General features: G+C 51.6%; 1 protein-coding gene across 1 annotated transcript in view; it reads right to left on the bottom strand.

Annotated features, from left to right (window-relative positions):
- Window positions 1-17,500, bottom strand: part of LOC132808767 (protein c-ets-1-B-like) — a 28,997-nt gene that overhangs the window by 9,015 nt on the left and 2,482 nt on the right. The window contains exons 2-4 of the mRNA XM_060822215.1: window positions 15,983-16,069; window positions 10,417-10,653; window positions 4,291-4,494 (exon numbers count right to left, since the gene is read on the bottom strand). Of these exons, the coding sequence (XP_060678198.1) occupies window positions 4,291-4,494; window positions 10,417-10,653; window positions 15,983-16,069 (528 nt within the window). The remainder of the gene's footprint in view (window positions 1-4,290; window positions 4,495-10,416; window positions 10,654-15,982; window positions 16,070-17,500) is intronic.

Raw genomic sequence — 17,500 nt, 5'->3', positions numbered from 1 at the left:
GTGGGATGGACAATGGGATTGACGGTGGGATTGACGGTGGGATTGACGGTGGGATTGACGGTGAGATTGACGGTTGGATTGACGGTGGGATTGACGGTGGGATTGACGGTGGGATTGACGGTGGGATGGACAATGGGATTGACGGTGGGATTGACGGTGGGATTGACGGTGGGATTGACGGTGGGATTGACAATGGGATTGACAATGGGATTGACAATGGGATTGACGGTGAGATTGACGGTGGGATTGACGGTGGGATTGACGGTGAGATTGACGGTGGGATTGACGGTGGGATTGACGGTGGGATTGACGGTGGGATTGACGGTGAGATTGACGGTGGGATTGACGGTGGGATTGACGGTGGGATTGACGGTGGGATTGACGGTGGGATTGACAATGGGATTGACAATGGGATTGACAATGGGATTGACAGTGAGATTGACGGTCAGATTGACGGTGAGATTGACGGTGGGATTGACAGTGAGATTGACGGTCAGATTGACGGTGAGATTGACGGTGGGATTGACGGTGGGATTGACGGTGAGATTGACGGTGAGATTGACGGTGGGATTGACGGTGAGATTGACGGTGGGATTGACAATGGGATTGACGGTGGGATTGACGGTGGGATTGATGGTGGGATTGATGGTGGGATTGACGGTGAGATTGACGGTGGGATTGACGGTGAGATTGACGGTGAGATTGACGGTGGGATTGACGGTGGGATTGACGGTGGGATTGACGGTGGGATTGACAATGGGATTGACAGTGAGATTGACGGTCAGATTGACGGTGAGATTGACGGTGGGATTGACGGTGGGATTGACGGTGGGATTGACGGTGGGATTGACGGTGGGATTGACGGTGAGATTGACGGTGAGATTGACGGTGGGATTGACAATGGGATTGACGGTGGGATTGACGGTGGGATTGACGATTGGATTGACGGTGAGATTGACGGTGAGATTGACGGTTGGATTGACGGTTGGATTGACGGTGGGATTGACGGTGGGATGGACAATGGGATTGACGGTGGGATTGACGGTGGGATTGACGGTGAGATTGACGGTGGGATTGACGGTGAGATTGACGGTGAGATTGACGGTGGGATTGACAATGGGATTGACGGTGGGATTGATGGTGGGATTGACGGTGAGATTGACGGTGGGATTGACGGTGAGATTGACGGTGAGATTGACGGTGGGATTGACGGTGAGATTGACGGTGGGATTGACGGTGAGATTGACGGTGGGATTGACAGTGGGATTGACAATGGGATTGACGGTGGGATTGACGGTGGGATTGACGGTGGGATTGACGGTGGGATTGACAATGGGATTGACGGTGGGATTGACGGTGGGATTGACGGTGGGATTGACGGTGGGATTGACGGTGGGATTGACGGTGAGATTGACGGTGAGATTGACAATGGGATTGACAATGGGATTGACGGTGGGATTGACGGTGGGATTGACGGTGAGATTGACGGTGGGATTGACGGTGGGATTGACGGTGGGATTGACGGTGGGATTGACGGTGGGATTGACGGTGGGATTGACGGTGGGATTGACGGTGGGATGGACGGTGGGATGGACGGTGGGATGGACGGTGAGATTGACGGTGAGATTGACGGTGGGATTGACGGTGGGATTGACGGTGGGATTGACGGTGGGATTGACGGTGGGATTGACGGTGAGATTGACGGTGAGATTGACGGTGGGATTGACGGTGGGATTGACGGTGGGATTGACGGTGGGATTGACGGTGGGATTGACGGTGGGATTGACGGTGGGATTGACGCTGGGACTGACGCTGGGACTGACGCTGGGACTGACGCTGGGACTGACGCTGGGACTGATGGTGGGATTGACGGTGAGATTGACGTTGGGATTGACGTTGGGATTGACGGTGGGATTGACGGTGGGATTGACGGTGGGATTGACGGTGGGATTGACGGTGGGATTGACAGTGGGATTGACAATGGGATTGACGGTGGGATTGACGGTGGGATTGACGGTGGGATTGACGGTGGGATTGACAATGGGATTGACGGTGGGATTGACGGTGGGATTGACGGTGGGATTGACGGTGGGATTGACGGTGAGATTGACGGTGAGATTGACGTTGGGATTGACAATGGGATTGACGGTGGGATTGACGGTGGGATTGACGGTGGGATTGACGGTGGGATTGACGGTGGGATTGACGGTGGGATTGACGGTGGGATTGACGGTGGGATTGACGGTGGGATGGACGGTGGGATGGACGGTGGGATGGACGGTGAGATTGACGGTGAGATTGACGGTGGGATTGACGGTGGGATTGACGGTGGGATTGACGGTGGGATTGACGGTGGGATTGACGGTGGGATTGACGGTGAGATTGACGGTGAGATTGACGGTGAGATTGACAGTGGGATTGACAATGGGATTGACGGTGGGATTGACGGTGGGATTGACGGTGGGATTGACGGTGGGATTGACGCTGGGACTGACGCTGGGACTGACGCTGGGACTGACGCTGGGACTGACGGTGGGATTGACGGTGAGATTGACGTTGGGATTGACGTTGGGATTGACGGTGGGATTGACGGTGGGATTGACGGTGGGATTGACGGTGGGATTGACGGTGAGATTGACGGTGGGATTGACGGTGGGATTGACGGTGGGATTGACGGTGGGATTGACGGTGGGATGGACGGTGAGATTGACGGTGGGATGGACGGTGGGATTGACGGTGGGATTGACGGTGGGATTGACGGTGGGATTGACGGTGGGATTGACGGTGAGGTTGATGGTTGGATTGACGGTGGGATTGACGGTGGGATTGAGGGTGGGATTGACGGTGGGATTGACGGTGAGATTGACGGTGAGATTGACTTTGGCATTGACGGTGGCATTGACGGTGGGATTGACGGTGAGATTGATGGGGAGATTGACGGAGGGATTGACGGTGGGATTGATGGTCAGATGGACGGCGGGATTGACGGTGGGATTGATGGTGGGATTGACGGTGAGACTGACGGTGGGATTGACGGTGGGATTGATGGTGGGATTGACGGTGGGATTGACGGTGGGATTGACGGTGGGATTGGTGGGGAGATTGACGGGGAGATTGACGGTGGGATTGACGGTGGGATTGACGGTGGGATTGACGGTTGGATTGACGGTGGGATAGACGGTGGGATTGACGGTGAGATTGACGGTGGGATTGACGGTGGGATTGACGGTGGGATTGACGGTGGGATTGACGGTGGGATTGACGGTGGGATTGACGGTGGGATTGACGGTGGGACTGACGGTGGGACTGACGGTGGGACTGACGGTGGGATTGACGGTGGGATTGACGGTGGGACTGACGGTGGGATTGACGGTGGGACTGACGGTGGGACTGACGGTGGGACTGACGGTGGGACTGACGGTGGGATTGATGGTCAGATTGACGGCGGGATTGACGGTTGGATTGACGGTGGGATTGACGGGGAGATTGACGGTGGGATTGACGGTCAGATTGATGGTGAGATTGACGGGGAGATTGACGGGGAGATTGACGGTGGGATTGACGGTGGGATTGACGGTGAGATTGACGGTTGGATTGACGGTTGGATTGACGGTGGAATTGACGGTGGAATTGACGGTGGAATTGACGGTGGAATTGACGGTGGGATTGACGGTGGGATTGACGGTGGGATTGACGGTGGGATTGATGGTGAGATTGATGGTGAGATTGAGCCAAAGGATGAATCCTCTGCTGGTTCATGGGATAAACTCGAACAGATTATTTCCTGTCCCTAAATGGTCAATGAAGTTGCTGCCGGTTGGGAGTCACATGCCGACCAGACCAGGTGAGTTTGACAGATTTTCTTCCCGAAAAGGGATTAGTGAACCAGGTGGGGATTTTGCCACAGTCAGTGATCACCATTAGACCTCCACACTGTAGGGATTCTAGGATCTCCCAGTTTATCCTTGTCTCTATGTTGTGGGGACATTTGATGTCTCCTCATCCTACCTAACATTTAATTACCCCAATACTTCTCAGCCTAATGTTGGAAGTAACATCAACAGTTGGAACATAGAAAGCATTTATGGACTAGTTTTAACCTGGAGACGCGTCCACGGTATTTCACAGAGACACAGTCAATACTCATCGCAGATTTTACTGAATTCCGTCTGCCATGGTGGGATTTGTACCTGAGTGCCCAGACCATCAGCCTGGGCTTTGGGGGCTAGCTGCCTCTTCATCGTACTGTCCATGGGGTGGGGCTGAGCAGGAGGGTGCGATGGTCCTTACCTGTGTATTCGGTCAGGATTGGCCGACAGGCTAGGCGATCTCGCGGAGCCCCAGGGCGTTTCCTGCAGCCGAGAGCTTTTTGTGGAGCGTGGTGCTGTCTTGGTTCTGCAGAAACATCTCGGTACGATGGTAATCCAGTCAGGCTGTCGATGGATAAATACCTCTCCCAGTACAAGCTGAGATCGACACCGGACTCTGAGATCTCTGAAATACCAAAGGAATCGTCTCATTTCACATTTCCTTCTGTGATTGAGAAAGGGGACTGGGGCCTGATGCCCAGTTAATCTCTCCCATCCACCTTAATTCATAATTGTTATGAAGATGTGAGTGCACCTTTAAGAGAGTTAAAAGCAGCAGAACTACTGGATACAAGGCAACAACGTAACACTGGGTCAAGCCTGGAGACATAAAATAAATTCGAATCCGGCCAATCTGTTTAAATTATACCCTGAAAACTTACCAATTTTCAATCAAGTTTGAATTGAGTATATAGACAATCTTAAAAGCCAATGACACAATCTGATGCTCTGGGGTATAAGACTGAGGGGAAAATGAACAGTTGAGAGGAGAACTGCCAAGTCCTCGCATGTAACAGACTGCTTGAATATAAATCTGTTAAAAGTCCCTTTTCGATCAGTAAACGGTGAGACAGAAATTCCTAACAAGGAGAAAAGAAGAAACAGGAAGATCCGAAGACAAGAACCTACAGCTGCCCGGGTTTGAGATAAGACGTGTTTCGAAAATCTTAATTGGGAGTTTTATCAGACAAGTTTAGAAGGGGAGACAAAAGATAGGTTAGAGAAAGAATTGTAAATAGTGATTAGTTAATTATTCTCTGTTGTACTTTAAGAAATAAAGTTATTAATTTTTCCTTTACGTAGATCTTGGCCACGCAAAGTTTTGATAAATTTTCCGTGTGCTACTAGTTTTATATGAAGCAGGAGAGTTAACCCCTGGTCGTAACATAATCACATCGAGAATCACACGTAGCACACAAATTCTTTCACAGATGATGTGGATTTTAATTCATAATTGAGACAGATTGAGAGTCTTCACCGCCTGCAGCCTGAATGCAGTGAGCCAATGGTGGAGCAGGGTGTTAAGGCCTAACTAACCTGCATGGTGACTCAGTGGTTAGTACAGCAGCCTCACGGCGCCAGGAACCGGGATTCAACCTCACCCTTGGACAACTCTCTGTGTGGAGTTTGCATGTTCACCCCGTGTCTGCGTGGGTTTATTCCGGGTGCTCCAGTTTCCTCCCACAGTCCAAAGATGTGCAGGTTAGGGTGGATTGGCCATGGGGAATTATCCCATAGTGTCCAGGGATGTGCAGGTTAGGGCAGAATGGTCATGGGTACTTGTCCCATAGTGTCCAGGAATGTGCAGGTTAAGGTGGATTGGCCGTGGGAAATTGTCCCATAGTGCCCAGGCATGTGCAGGTTAGGGTGGATTGGCCATGGGAAATTGTCCCAAAGTGCCCAGGGATGTGCAGGTCAGGGTGGATTGGCCACGGGAAATTGTCCCATAGTGCCCAGGGATGTGCAGGTTAGGGTGGATTGGCCACGGGAAATTGTCCCATAGTGTCCAGGGATGTGCAGGTTAGGGTGGGTTGGCCATGGGAAATTGTCCCATAGTGCCCAGGGATGTGCAGGTTAGGGTGGATTGGCCATGGGAAATTGTCCCATAGTGCCCAGGGATGTGCAGGTTAGGGTGGATTGGCAACGGGAAATTGTCCCATAGTGCCCAGGGATGTGCAGGTTAGGGTGGGTTGGCCATGGGAAATTGTCCCATAGTGCCCAGGGATGTGCAGGTTAGGGTGGATTGGCCATGGGAAATTGTCCCATAGTGCCCAGGGATGTGCAGGTTAGGGTGGGTTGGCCATGGGAAATTGTCCCATAGTGCCCAGGGATGTGCAGGTTAGGGTGGGTTGGCCATAGTGAATTGTCCCATAGTGTCCAGGGATGTGCAGGTTAGGGTGGGATTGGCCATGGGAAATTGTCCCATAGTGCCCAGGGATGTGCAGGTTAGGGTGGGTTGGCCATGGGAAATTGTCCCATAGTGCCCAGGGATGTGCAGGTTAGGGTGGATTGGCCATGGGAAATTGTCCCATAGTGCCCAGGAATGTGCAGGTTAGGGTGGATTGGCCGTGGGGTCCGCAAGGTTGCAGGGATAGGGCAGAGGGTGAATCCACGTCAGATGTTCATTAGGAGGACCGTTATGGATTTGATGGGCCAAATGGCCTGCTTCCACACTGTAGGGATTCTATGGTAACCGAATTTATTCCTGTCTCTTTGTTGTGTGTTTATCTAATGTCCCTTCATGCTATCTGACTTCTCATTCTCTATATAATTCTCATCTTTAATGTTGGAGATAACATCAACGACTGGAACATAAAAAACTTCTTAATGTGGAGACACATCCACGGTATGTCACAGAGACACGGTCAGCACACAGCCCCTCCCTCTCCACACCGACACTCAGAAGCAGCAGTGTGTACAAGATGCAGGGAGGCAGGGAGGGAGGGAGGGAGAGAGGGAGGGAGGGGGTGAGGGAGGGAGGGAGAGAGGGAGGGAGGGAGAGAGGGAGGGAGGGGGTGAGGGAGGGAGGGAGAGAGGGAGGGAGGGAGAGAGGGAGGGAGGGGGTGAGGGAGGGAGGGAGAGAGGGAGGGAGGGAGGGAGAGAGGGAGGGAGGGAGGGAGAGAGGGAGGGAGGGGGTGAGGGAGGCAGGGAGGGAGGAAGAGAGAGAGGGAGAGAGGGAGGGAGGGGGTGAGGGAGGGAGGGAGAGAGGGAGGGAGAGAGGGAGGGAGGGAGGGAGGGAGGGAGGGGGTGAGGGAGGGAGGGAGGCAGGGAGGCAGGGAGGGTGGGAGAGAGGGAGGGAGGGAGGGAGGGGGTGAGGGAGGCAGGGAGGGAGGGACGGAGGCAGGGAGGGAGGGAGGCAGGGAGGGGGCAGGGAGGGAGGGAGGGAGAGAGGGAGGGGAGGGAGAGAGGGAGTGAGGGAGGCAGGGAGGGAGGGAGAGAGGGAGTCTGAGTGAGGGAGGGAGAGAGTGAGGGAGGGAGGCAGGGAGGGAGAGAATGAGGGAGGGAGAGAGGGAGGGAGTGAGGGTGTGAAGCGAATTTTGAGATAGGGATCCTGCAGGACATCCAGGGGATAGAGTAACCCTGGGGTACAGCCGGTGGAGGGTAGGGAGTGGGGGGGAGGGGAGTAGCTCCCTGGAGGGTTCCTGGGAGGAATGGGATGAGAATTGTCAACAACCCTCACTCAGAAAATACAACCCTCCATCTCCTTGCCCCAAACGGAAGACTGAGGCAGATCATAGGAGCAGGTGTAGGCCACTCGGCCCTTCAAACCTGCCCCACTATTCATTTACCTCGTTCTCTCTTCCATCCCCATTCCCTTTATCCCTTTATCCTAAGAACTATATCTAACTCCTTGGAAACATTCCATTTTTTGACCCTCACCTGTTTTGATTTGTCAGACAAAGGTTCATTGGTCTCTGGGTGAGGACATTTCTCCTCATCTCAGTCTGAGTTCATCCTCAGACTGTGACCCCCTGGTTCCAGACCACCCCCCCCTGGTCACCGGCAACATTCTGACGGTATTTAATCAGTTTTCTCCTTAAGACCATAGACCCAGGAGCAGAAATTAGGCCATTCAGCCCATCCAGTCTGCCCCACCATTCAATCCTGGCTGATCAGTTTCTCAACTCCATTCTCCCACTTTCTCCCTGTAACCCTTGACCCCCTTGTTTCTCAGGAACCTATCTATCTCTGTGTTAAATATCCTCACGGCCCCGACCCCCACAGCCCTCTGTGACAGTGAGTCCCACGGATTACCCTCTCTCTGGCTGAAGAGGTCTCTCCCTATCTCTGTTCTAAAGGGTGTTTACTCTAAGGCTGTGCCCTTGGTCCTAGTCTCTCTGACCAATGGGAACATCTTCCCAACACCCACTCTGGCCAGGCCATTCATTATTCTCTAAGTTTCAGTGAGATCCCCCTCATCCTTCTCAACTCCATCCAGTATAGACCCAGAGTCCTCAAACGTTCCTCATTCGTTAACCTTTTCATTGCTGGGACCATTCTCGTGACCCTCCCCTGAACCCGCTCCAGGGTCAGAGCATCCTTCCTGAGAAATGGAGCCCAACATTCCAAATGTGGTCTGACCAGAGCCTTATCAAGGCAGGGAGGGAGGGAGGGAGCGAGGCAGGGAGGGAGGGAGGGAGGGAGGGAGGAATGGAGGGAGGGAGGAATGGAGGGAGGGAGCGAGGGGAGGGACGGAGGGAGGCAGGGAGGCAGGCAGGGAGGGAGGAATGGAGGGAGGGAGGGAGGGAGGAATGGAGGGAAGGAGCGAGGGGAGGGAGGCAGGGAGGGAGGAATGGAGGGAAGGAGCGAGGGGAGGGAGGCAGGGAGGGAGGAATGGAGGGAAGGAGCGAGGGGAGGGAGGGAGGGAGGAATGGAGGGAAGGAGCGAGGGGAGGGAGGGAGGGAGGAATGGAGGGAAGGAGCGAGGGGAGGGAGGGAGGGAGGCAGGGAGGCAGGCAGGGAGGGAGGAAGGAATGGAGGGAGGGAGCGAGGGGAGGGAGGGAGGAATGGAGGGAAGGAGCGAGGGGAGGGAGGAAGGGAGGGAGGGCCTTTATACTCGAGTCCTCCCATAATAAATGCCATCATTGCAGTTGCCTTCCTAACGACTGATTCAACCTGCAGGTTTACCGCGAGGAGTCCGGGACTCGAATCCCCAAGGCTTCTTACACTTCGGATTTCTGAATTTTCTCCCTGTTGAGAAAATAGTCCTTGCCTCTATCCTTCCGACCGAAGTGCACGGTCTCACACTTTCCCACATTGTACTCCATCTGCCACTTCTTTGCTGACTTCCCTGACCTGCCCAAATCCTCCTGCAGCCTCCCCACCTCCTCATGGCTACCTGTCCCTCTCCCTACCTTTATCTCCTCTGCAAACCCAGGCAGGCTGCCCTCCGTTCCTTCATCGCGCTGGGTAAGGTATAAAGTGAAAAGGAGTGACCCCAACACTGAGGAGAAAGTGAGGTCTGCAGATGCTGGAGATCAGAGCTGAAAATGTGTTGCTGGTTAAAGCACAGCAGGTCAGGCAGCATCCAAGGAACAGGAAATTCGACGTTTCGGGCATAAGCCCTTCTTCACTGACCCCAACACTGAGCCTGTTCACATTTTATTGGTTTCTGTGAGATCTCTCCCTCATCCTACTGAACTCCAGTGAAGAGAATCCTAACCGAACCAGTCTCTCTTTATACATCAGTCCTGCCATCCCAGGAACCAGACTCCTCGTTCAGATAACGTGACTCCCATATTGCACACACAATGCTGCAGGTGTGGTCCCACCAAGGCCCTGGATAGTTGCAACAAGACATTCCTGCTCCTACACACAAATCCTCCCAACTCTGAAGGATAACAGACTATTTTCCCTCTTCATTGCCTGCTGCACCTCCTCACTTACTCCCAGTGCACCAGGAAGGAGGAGTTACAGTGACGGCACTGGGTACTGTGCGCTGATGTGCCAGTGGCCTGGCCTCCTTCCCCATAAGATGGAGGTGCCAGTGTCAGACTGGGGTGGACAAAGTCAGAAGTCACAAGACACCAGGTTAAAGTCCAACAGGTTCAGTTGAAATCACAAGCTTTCAGAGCGCTGCCCCTTCATCAGCTAGTGCTTCCAAATAAACCTATTGAACTATAACCTGGTGTTGTGTGATTTCCGATTAATTAAGGCAGAGAGATAATTACAAAAGATTTAAAACAAGGAGATGCTGGAGACAAGGAGTTGCACTCCGATGGTCTGACCAAAGTAACAAATAATCCAAAACTGGACAAACTAATTAAGGTAGAGGGACCGTAGCTAAGTAATCCACGTGGTGGTGTGAACACAGGACAGCTATGACCCAGAACACGGTGGTGGGATGACATGTAGCCCAACGTGACCCCAAGGTCTCTTCTTACTTTTATTATTTGTAACTCAATGGCTAGCTGGAGTTCAGGTGGGAGCAGGTATTTAGGGACATGTACTTTCATGTTCACTGCTTCTGGGCATTTCAGGGGTGACGGTTTGCGCTGGGTGTGATTCCCCCTCCAGACTCTCACCCAAAGGTGACTCTAGCTCCTTACCTGGGTAAACGGGCACAGTGTCAGCCGGCCCACACTCCTGCTTGAGCTGGGGATATTCCCTGTAGAGCGGTCCCACTCCCGTCTCCAGCTGCAGTGGGGTATTAGTGTGGCTCGGAGATTTCAGGGCGAGTAAATCCTCAGAACTGACCGGGACCAGCGGCTGCAGTGACTCCCCGTTCAAACCCGAATCACCGTAGGCAGACGCTGGGACACACTGGCAGGGTTCGATTGGATCTCCTATGGAAGAGAAACACAGGCAGGTGTGTGTGCAGACTGTCCCCTCAAAAATAACCAGCTCCCGGGGGGGTGGGGAGGGGTCACTGCTCAGCAACCCACTTCAACAAGGGGCTGCACCCACGCCCGTGTTGGGCACAGTCAGATCCCAGAGCAAAACAGACAGGAAGGAGGTCCCGGGTTTAACATTATACTTCAGTCCTCCATCAGAGGGTGCTGTTTACAAGGGAATCGCAATGTACATGAGGCCATTCAGCCCGATCTGTTTCAGAGAAGAGATGTCCCAAGGTTCGGCCGGTAATCTCTGAGTGGCTTATTGATGTCATCAGATCACTTCTCATCTGTCAGAGGATTCTCTCTCTCTCTCAATCATTTCATAGAATCAAAGAATCCCAACAGTTTGGGAGCGGGCCATTCAGCCCATTGTGTGCACACCGATCCTCCAACCCAGACCCACCCCACTACCCTATCCCTGGGACTCTGCATTTCCCATGGACACTCCACCTGAACCTGTACATCCCTGGGCACTGTGGGACAATTTCCCACGGCCAACCCACCCTAACCTGCACATCCCTGGACACTATGGGACAATTCCCCATGGCCAACCCACCCTAACCTGCACATCCCTGGGCACTATGGGACAATTTCCCACGGCCAATCCACCCTAACCTGCACATCCCTGGACACTATGGGACAATTTCCCATGGCCAACCCACCCTAACCTGCACATCCCTGGGCACTATGGGACAATTTCCCATGGCCAATCCACCCTAACCTGCACATCCCTGGGCACTATAGGACATTTTCCCACGGCCAATCCACCCTAACCTGCACATCCCTGGGCACTATGGAACAATTTCCTGTGGCCAATCCACCCTAACCTGCACATCCCTGGGCACTATGGAACAATTTCCTGTGGCCAATCCACCCTAACCTGCACATCTTTGGACTGTGTGCGGAACCCGGAGCACCCGGAGGAAATCCATACAGACACGGGGAGAATGTGCAAACTCCACACAAACAGTCCCCCGAGGGTGGGATCGAACCCGGGTCCCTGGCGCTGTGAGGCTGCAGTGATAATCCCTGAGCCACTCATGCTGCCCCTTCTCAAGGCCTCTACCCAGTGAGTTAAAGCTTGGCATTTCAGAACTGGAACATTGATAAAGGAAGACATGAGGTTGGGTTCCTGTCCCAGGTTAGAGCTGAAAAGAATGACTACTATTTATAACGGATGAGGAAAGGGAGGTGATTGTTTGGGGCTTCGTTGACTTGGAGATGAAGCAGGAGCTGTAATGATCCCTGGGCCAGGCAGGTAGACACTGCTATCTCCCGGACCTCCATGATCCTCACTCTTTATTCCTGGCTGGATCATTTACAGTCCATCTGCCTGGACTAACACAGACAGACAATGAATAGGTGATGTTCAATCTCAATGCCGGTAATTTCCCAGCCAATGGGCACCTTCTGATTATGCAGCACCAGTTTGTGTACCTGTTTCTAGTTGGCTTGTTTGACCCTTACCCTGAGAGAACATAGACCATCGAACATTACAGCACAGGAACAGGCCCTTCGGCCCACAATGCTGTCCCGAAAGTGACGCCAAATTAAACTCATCCCCTTCTGCCTGCCCATGCTCAATATCCCTCCATCCCCTGTATACATCCATGTGTTGGTCTAAAAGCCCCTTAACTCCCCCTCCATCGTATCTGCCTTCCCCACCACCCCCTGTCAGTGTGTCCCACACTCCTACCCCTCTCTGTGTAAAACACTCGCCCTTCACATCGCCTTTGAACTTTGCCCTCTCACCCTAAAACTTGTCCCCTAGTATTAGACATTTCAGCTCGAGGGGAGAAAGATTCTGACCGTTAACCCTATCTATACATCTCATAACGTTATAAACTTTTATCAAGTCTCCCCCCCCTCAGCCCCCGCTGCTCCAGTGTAAACAGCCTGAGGTTTTCCAGCCTCTCCTTACAGCTCACACCCTCTAATCCCGGCAGCGTCCTGGGAAACCCCTCCTGCACCCCCCCCCCCAAAGCCCCCCAGCCCCTCCCTGGAATGTGGGGACCAGAATTGAACTCAGTGTAGCCGAACCAAAGTCTGATGAAGCTGCAACATGCCATCCTGACCTTGTACTCAGTTCCCCCGCCCCCCCCCCCCCCCCAGGAAAGACAAACATGTCATACACCTCCTACACCACCCAATCTACTTGCATGGACACTGTCAGGGAGCGATGGACTTAGAGACATACAGTCACAGAGATGCATACGGAAACAAACCTTCAGCCCAAGTCGTCCATGCTGACCCAGATATCCTAAATTAATCGAGTCCCACCTGCCAGCACCCGGCCCATATCCCCCCAAACCCTTCCTATTCATATACCCATCCAAATGCCTCTTAAATGTTGTCATTGTACCAGCCCCCACCACATCCTCTGGCAGCTCATTCCATACACATACCACCCTCTGGGGGAAAAAGTTGCCCCTCAGGTCTCTTTTATATCTTTCCCCTCTCACCCTAAACCTATGCCCCTCTAGTTCTGGACTCCTCAACCCCAGGGAAAAGACTTTGACTATTTATGCTATCCATGCTCCTTATAATTTTGTAAACCTCTATAAGGTCACCCCTCAGCCTCCGACACTCCAGGGGAAACAGCCCCAGCCTGTTCAGCCTCTCCCTGTAGCTCAGACCCTCCAACCCTGGCAACATCCTTGTAAATCTTTTCTGAACCCTTCCAAGTTTCACAACATCTTTCCGATAGGAAGGAGACCAGAATTGCACACAATATTCCAACAGCGGCCTAACCAATGTCCTGTACAGCTGCAACATGACCTCCTGACTCCTGTACTCAATACTCTGACCAATAAAGGAAAGCATACCAAACACCTTCTTCACTATCCTATCTACCTGCGACTCCACTTTCAAGGAGCTATGAACCTGCACTCCAAGGTCTCTTTGTTCAGCGACACTCCCTAGGACCTTACCATTAAGTGTATAAGTCCTGCTAAGATTTGCTTTCCCAAAATGCAGCACCTCGCATTTATCTGAATTAAACTCCATCTGCCACTTCTCAGCCTATTGGCCCATCTGGTCCAGATCCTGTTGTAATCTGAGGGAACCCTCTTCGCTGTCCACTGCACCTCCAATTTTGGTGTCATCTGTAAACTCACTAACTGTACCTCTTATGCTCACATCCAAATCATTTATGTAAATGACAAAAAGTAGAGGGCCCAGCACCGATCCTTGTGGCACTCCACTGGTCACAGGCCTCCAGTCTGAAAAACAACCCTCCACCACCACCCTCTGTCTTCTACCTTTGAGCCAGTTCTGTATCCAAATGGCTAGTTCTCCCTGTATTCCATGAGATCTAACCTTGCTAATCAGTCTCCCGTGGGGAACCCTGTCGAATGCCTTACTGAAGTCCATATAAGTAAAAACAATGACTGCAGATGCTGGAAACCAGATTCTGGATCAGTGGTGCCGGAAGAGCACAGCAGTTCAGGCAGCATCCAACGAGCAGGAAAATCGACGTTTCGGGCAATAAAGAGCTTTTGCCCGAAACGTCGATTTCGCTGCTCCTCGGATGCTGCCTGAACTGCTGTGCTCTTCAAGCACCACTAATCCAGTATGGAGTCCATATAGATCACATCTACTGCTCTACCCTCATCAATCCTCTTTGTTACTTCTTCAAAAAACTCAACCAAGTTTGTGAGACATGATTTCCCACGCACAAAGCCATGTTGACTATCCCGAATCAATCCTTGCCTTTCCAAATACATGTACACCCTGTCCCTCAGGATTCCCTCCAACAACTTGCCCACCACCGAGGTCAGGCTCACTGGTCTATAGTTCCCTGGCTTGTCTTTACCGCCCTTCTTAAACAGTGGCACCACGTTATCCAACCTCCAGTCTTCCAGCACCTCACCTGTGACTATCGATGATACAAATATCTCAGCAAGGGGCCCAGCAATCACTTCTCTAGCTTCCCACAGAGTTCTCGGGTACACCCGATCAGGTCCTGGGGATTTATCCACCTTTAACCGTTTCAAGACATCCAGCACTTCCTCCTCTGTAATCTGGACATTTTGCAAGATGTCTCCATCTATTTCCCTACAGTCTATATCTTCCATATCCTTTTCCACAGTAAATACTGACGCAAAATATTCATTTAATATCTCCCCCATTTTCTGTGGCTCCACACAAAGGCCGCCTTGCTGATCTTTATGGGGCCCTATTCTCTCCCTAGTTACCCTTTTGTCCTTAATGTATTTATAAAATCTCTTTGGATTCTCCTTAACTCTATTTGCCAAAGCTATCTCATGTCCCCTTTTTGCCCTCCTGATTTCCCTCTGAAGTATACTCCTACTGCCTTTATACTCTTCTAAGGATTCCCTCGGTCTATCCTGTCTATACCTGACATATGCTTCCTTCTTTTTCTTAACCAAACCCTCAATTTCTTTAGTCATCCAGCCTTCCCTATACCTACCAGCCTTCCCTTTCACCCTGACAGGAATATACTTTCTCTGGATTCTCGTTATCTCATTTTTGAACCCTTCCATTTTCCAAACGTCCCTTTACCTGCAAACATCTGTCCCCAATCAGCTTTTGAAAGTTCTTGCCTAATACCGTCAAAATTGGCCTTTCTCCAATCTAGAACTTCAACTTTTAGATCTGGTCTATCCTTTTCTATCACTACTTTAAAACTAGTACAATTATGGTCACTGGCCCCAAAGTGCTCCCCCACTGACACCTCAGTCACCTGCCCTGCCTTATTTCCCAAGAGTGGGTCAAGTTTTGCACCTTCTCTAGTAGGTACATCCACATACTGAATCAGAAAATTGTCTTGTGCAGTCTTTACAAATTCCTCTCCAACTAATCCCTTAACACTACGGCAGTCCCAGTCTATGGTTGGGAAGTTAAGAGCCCAAGATCCCCCTGTACATCAATGCTCTTCAAGGCCCTGGCATTAACTGTATCTCTTTCCTTAGCATTTGATGTCCTGAAGTGCAGCACCTCACGTTTACCCGGATTAAACTCCGTCTGCCATTTCTCCACCCATACCTGTAACTGATCTATATCCTGCTGTAGCCTGTATTCTATCTGTAACACCGTGCTGTCACTATCTTGGGAGTGTTTGATGTGGACGGTGTAGAGGGAGCCTTACAATCAGAAGAAAATGGAGGTATCCTTTCTCTGGCAACACTTCTCTTGTATTGGCTGTTGACCTTAAGAGAATTATTTTGTCACTATTCCTGTTTATCCTCCCTCACGTTATTGCAGTGATCTGTTGTAGGAAACAAAACCAGATGTGATGATCCAGTCAGAGACTTACTGAGAGAATAATCTGCCCAACAGTGAGGTTTGCTGAAGGGGGTTGGGGACCCACTGGTGTTGAATATTCCCACAGCGTCCTGGAAATCTGTAAGGACAGGGTCAGAGAGTGAACGGTTAACTAGACATGTAGATGCTCCATGAGATAACCAGACATGTAGATGCTCCATGAGATAACCAGACATGTAGATGCTCCATGAGATTACAAACAATGCTGCAGGAATCTCAGGGACTGTCAGATGGCAACAGACAGTTACGTTAGATCTGAGTTAGGATGGTAGGGTCCAATTAAGGATCATGTAACCAGGGAGTAGAGCGTCAGGCTGGATTCCACCACCTCAGAGGTTCAGGTAATAATCATATCCCAATAGAGAGTTAAAGAGTGACAGTTATCTCTATCTGTAAACGGTGAGGGATTCCTATGCTCCTGTCTGTGGGAATAATTACTCTTTCTCCTTGCCGGGTGCATGTGGGGCTCCCTGAGGTAACCCGGATTGTGAGAATTGGCGGGGGGCGTCTAGAAGGATGTAGAATTCCCAGGGGCTGAATGGCTTTCTCCTGCACTCTCATACCCCATTCCCGGTGTTCCTCATTGCCAATCACTCCCCCATTCTGGCCAGTTGGCCTGCATTGAAATAGCGCCTCACTGTTCGCGGCTGGAGTTATCTGGTTGTAATCACAAGGTGCCAGGACACTTCTAGACAGTCTCCTTTCTCAAAGAAAACAGGAGGATTAAATTCCCACAAAAATCACTGTAAATAAAACATTTCACTCTTACAGCTCTTCCCAATAGATCCTCCAGCGAGGAACGGAGATCCTACGAGTCTGGAGATCGGGCTGTTTCTGGTGAAATTGGGGGGTGGTTGGTGTTGGATTGTTTTGGGGGAGGGATCTGTTTGTGTGCCAGATTACTGGATCAATCCAGGTTTGGAAATCAGGTTCAGGACATGATCGCACCGTGGTCCAGACGGAGCAGTACCACCTGTCCTATCCCGGGGAGATTCCTCCTCACTTTGGTGCCGTCATCTCTGTGGGGGCCAGAGTTTACCGACAGAATGCCGAGTCCAGTCCATGAGAGAGAGTCAGGAGGGTCGGTCCCACCAGAGGGGCACTGATGGACGAGAATCAGGAACGGGGTGCTGTGGAGAATTTGTTTTTTATTGACACGGGCAGTTGTTGGTGTGATCTCGGATGTGGTGGGAGCTGGTTCAACAGGGGGATGGGGTAAAGAAACAAGGCCATCTTTGGGTTTAGCTTCTGGATGGGGGTGGTGCCAGCGGAGTTAGAGAGAAGTCCCAGACAGGCACAGGTCGTTGAGACCAGGAATGACCCTCGGTAACAGAGAAGGTGACCATTCGGGCCATCGCAGCTCAGGCTGGACTCTGAGACGAGAGGAGGCAGGGAGAGAGAAACAGAGAAACATTTCATCCTTCATTCAGAACTTCATCTCAAAAGACCCCACCACCATCTTAAAAAATTAACCCCACCTCTGTACCCCAATACCCCACCCCATCATTAA

Source organism: Hemiscyllium ocellatum (assembly GCF_020745735.1).
Source record: "Hemiscyllium ocellatum isolate sHemOce1 chromosome 38 unlocalized genomic scaffold, sHemOce1.pat.X.cur. SUPER_38_unloc_4, whole genome shotgun sequence".
NCBI classification, from domain to species: Eukaryota; Metazoa; Chordata; class Chondrichthyes; order Orectolobiformes; family Hemiscylliidae; genus Hemiscyllium; species Hemiscyllium ocellatum.
This window is presented reverse-complemented; position numbering and strand designations above follow the sequence as displayed.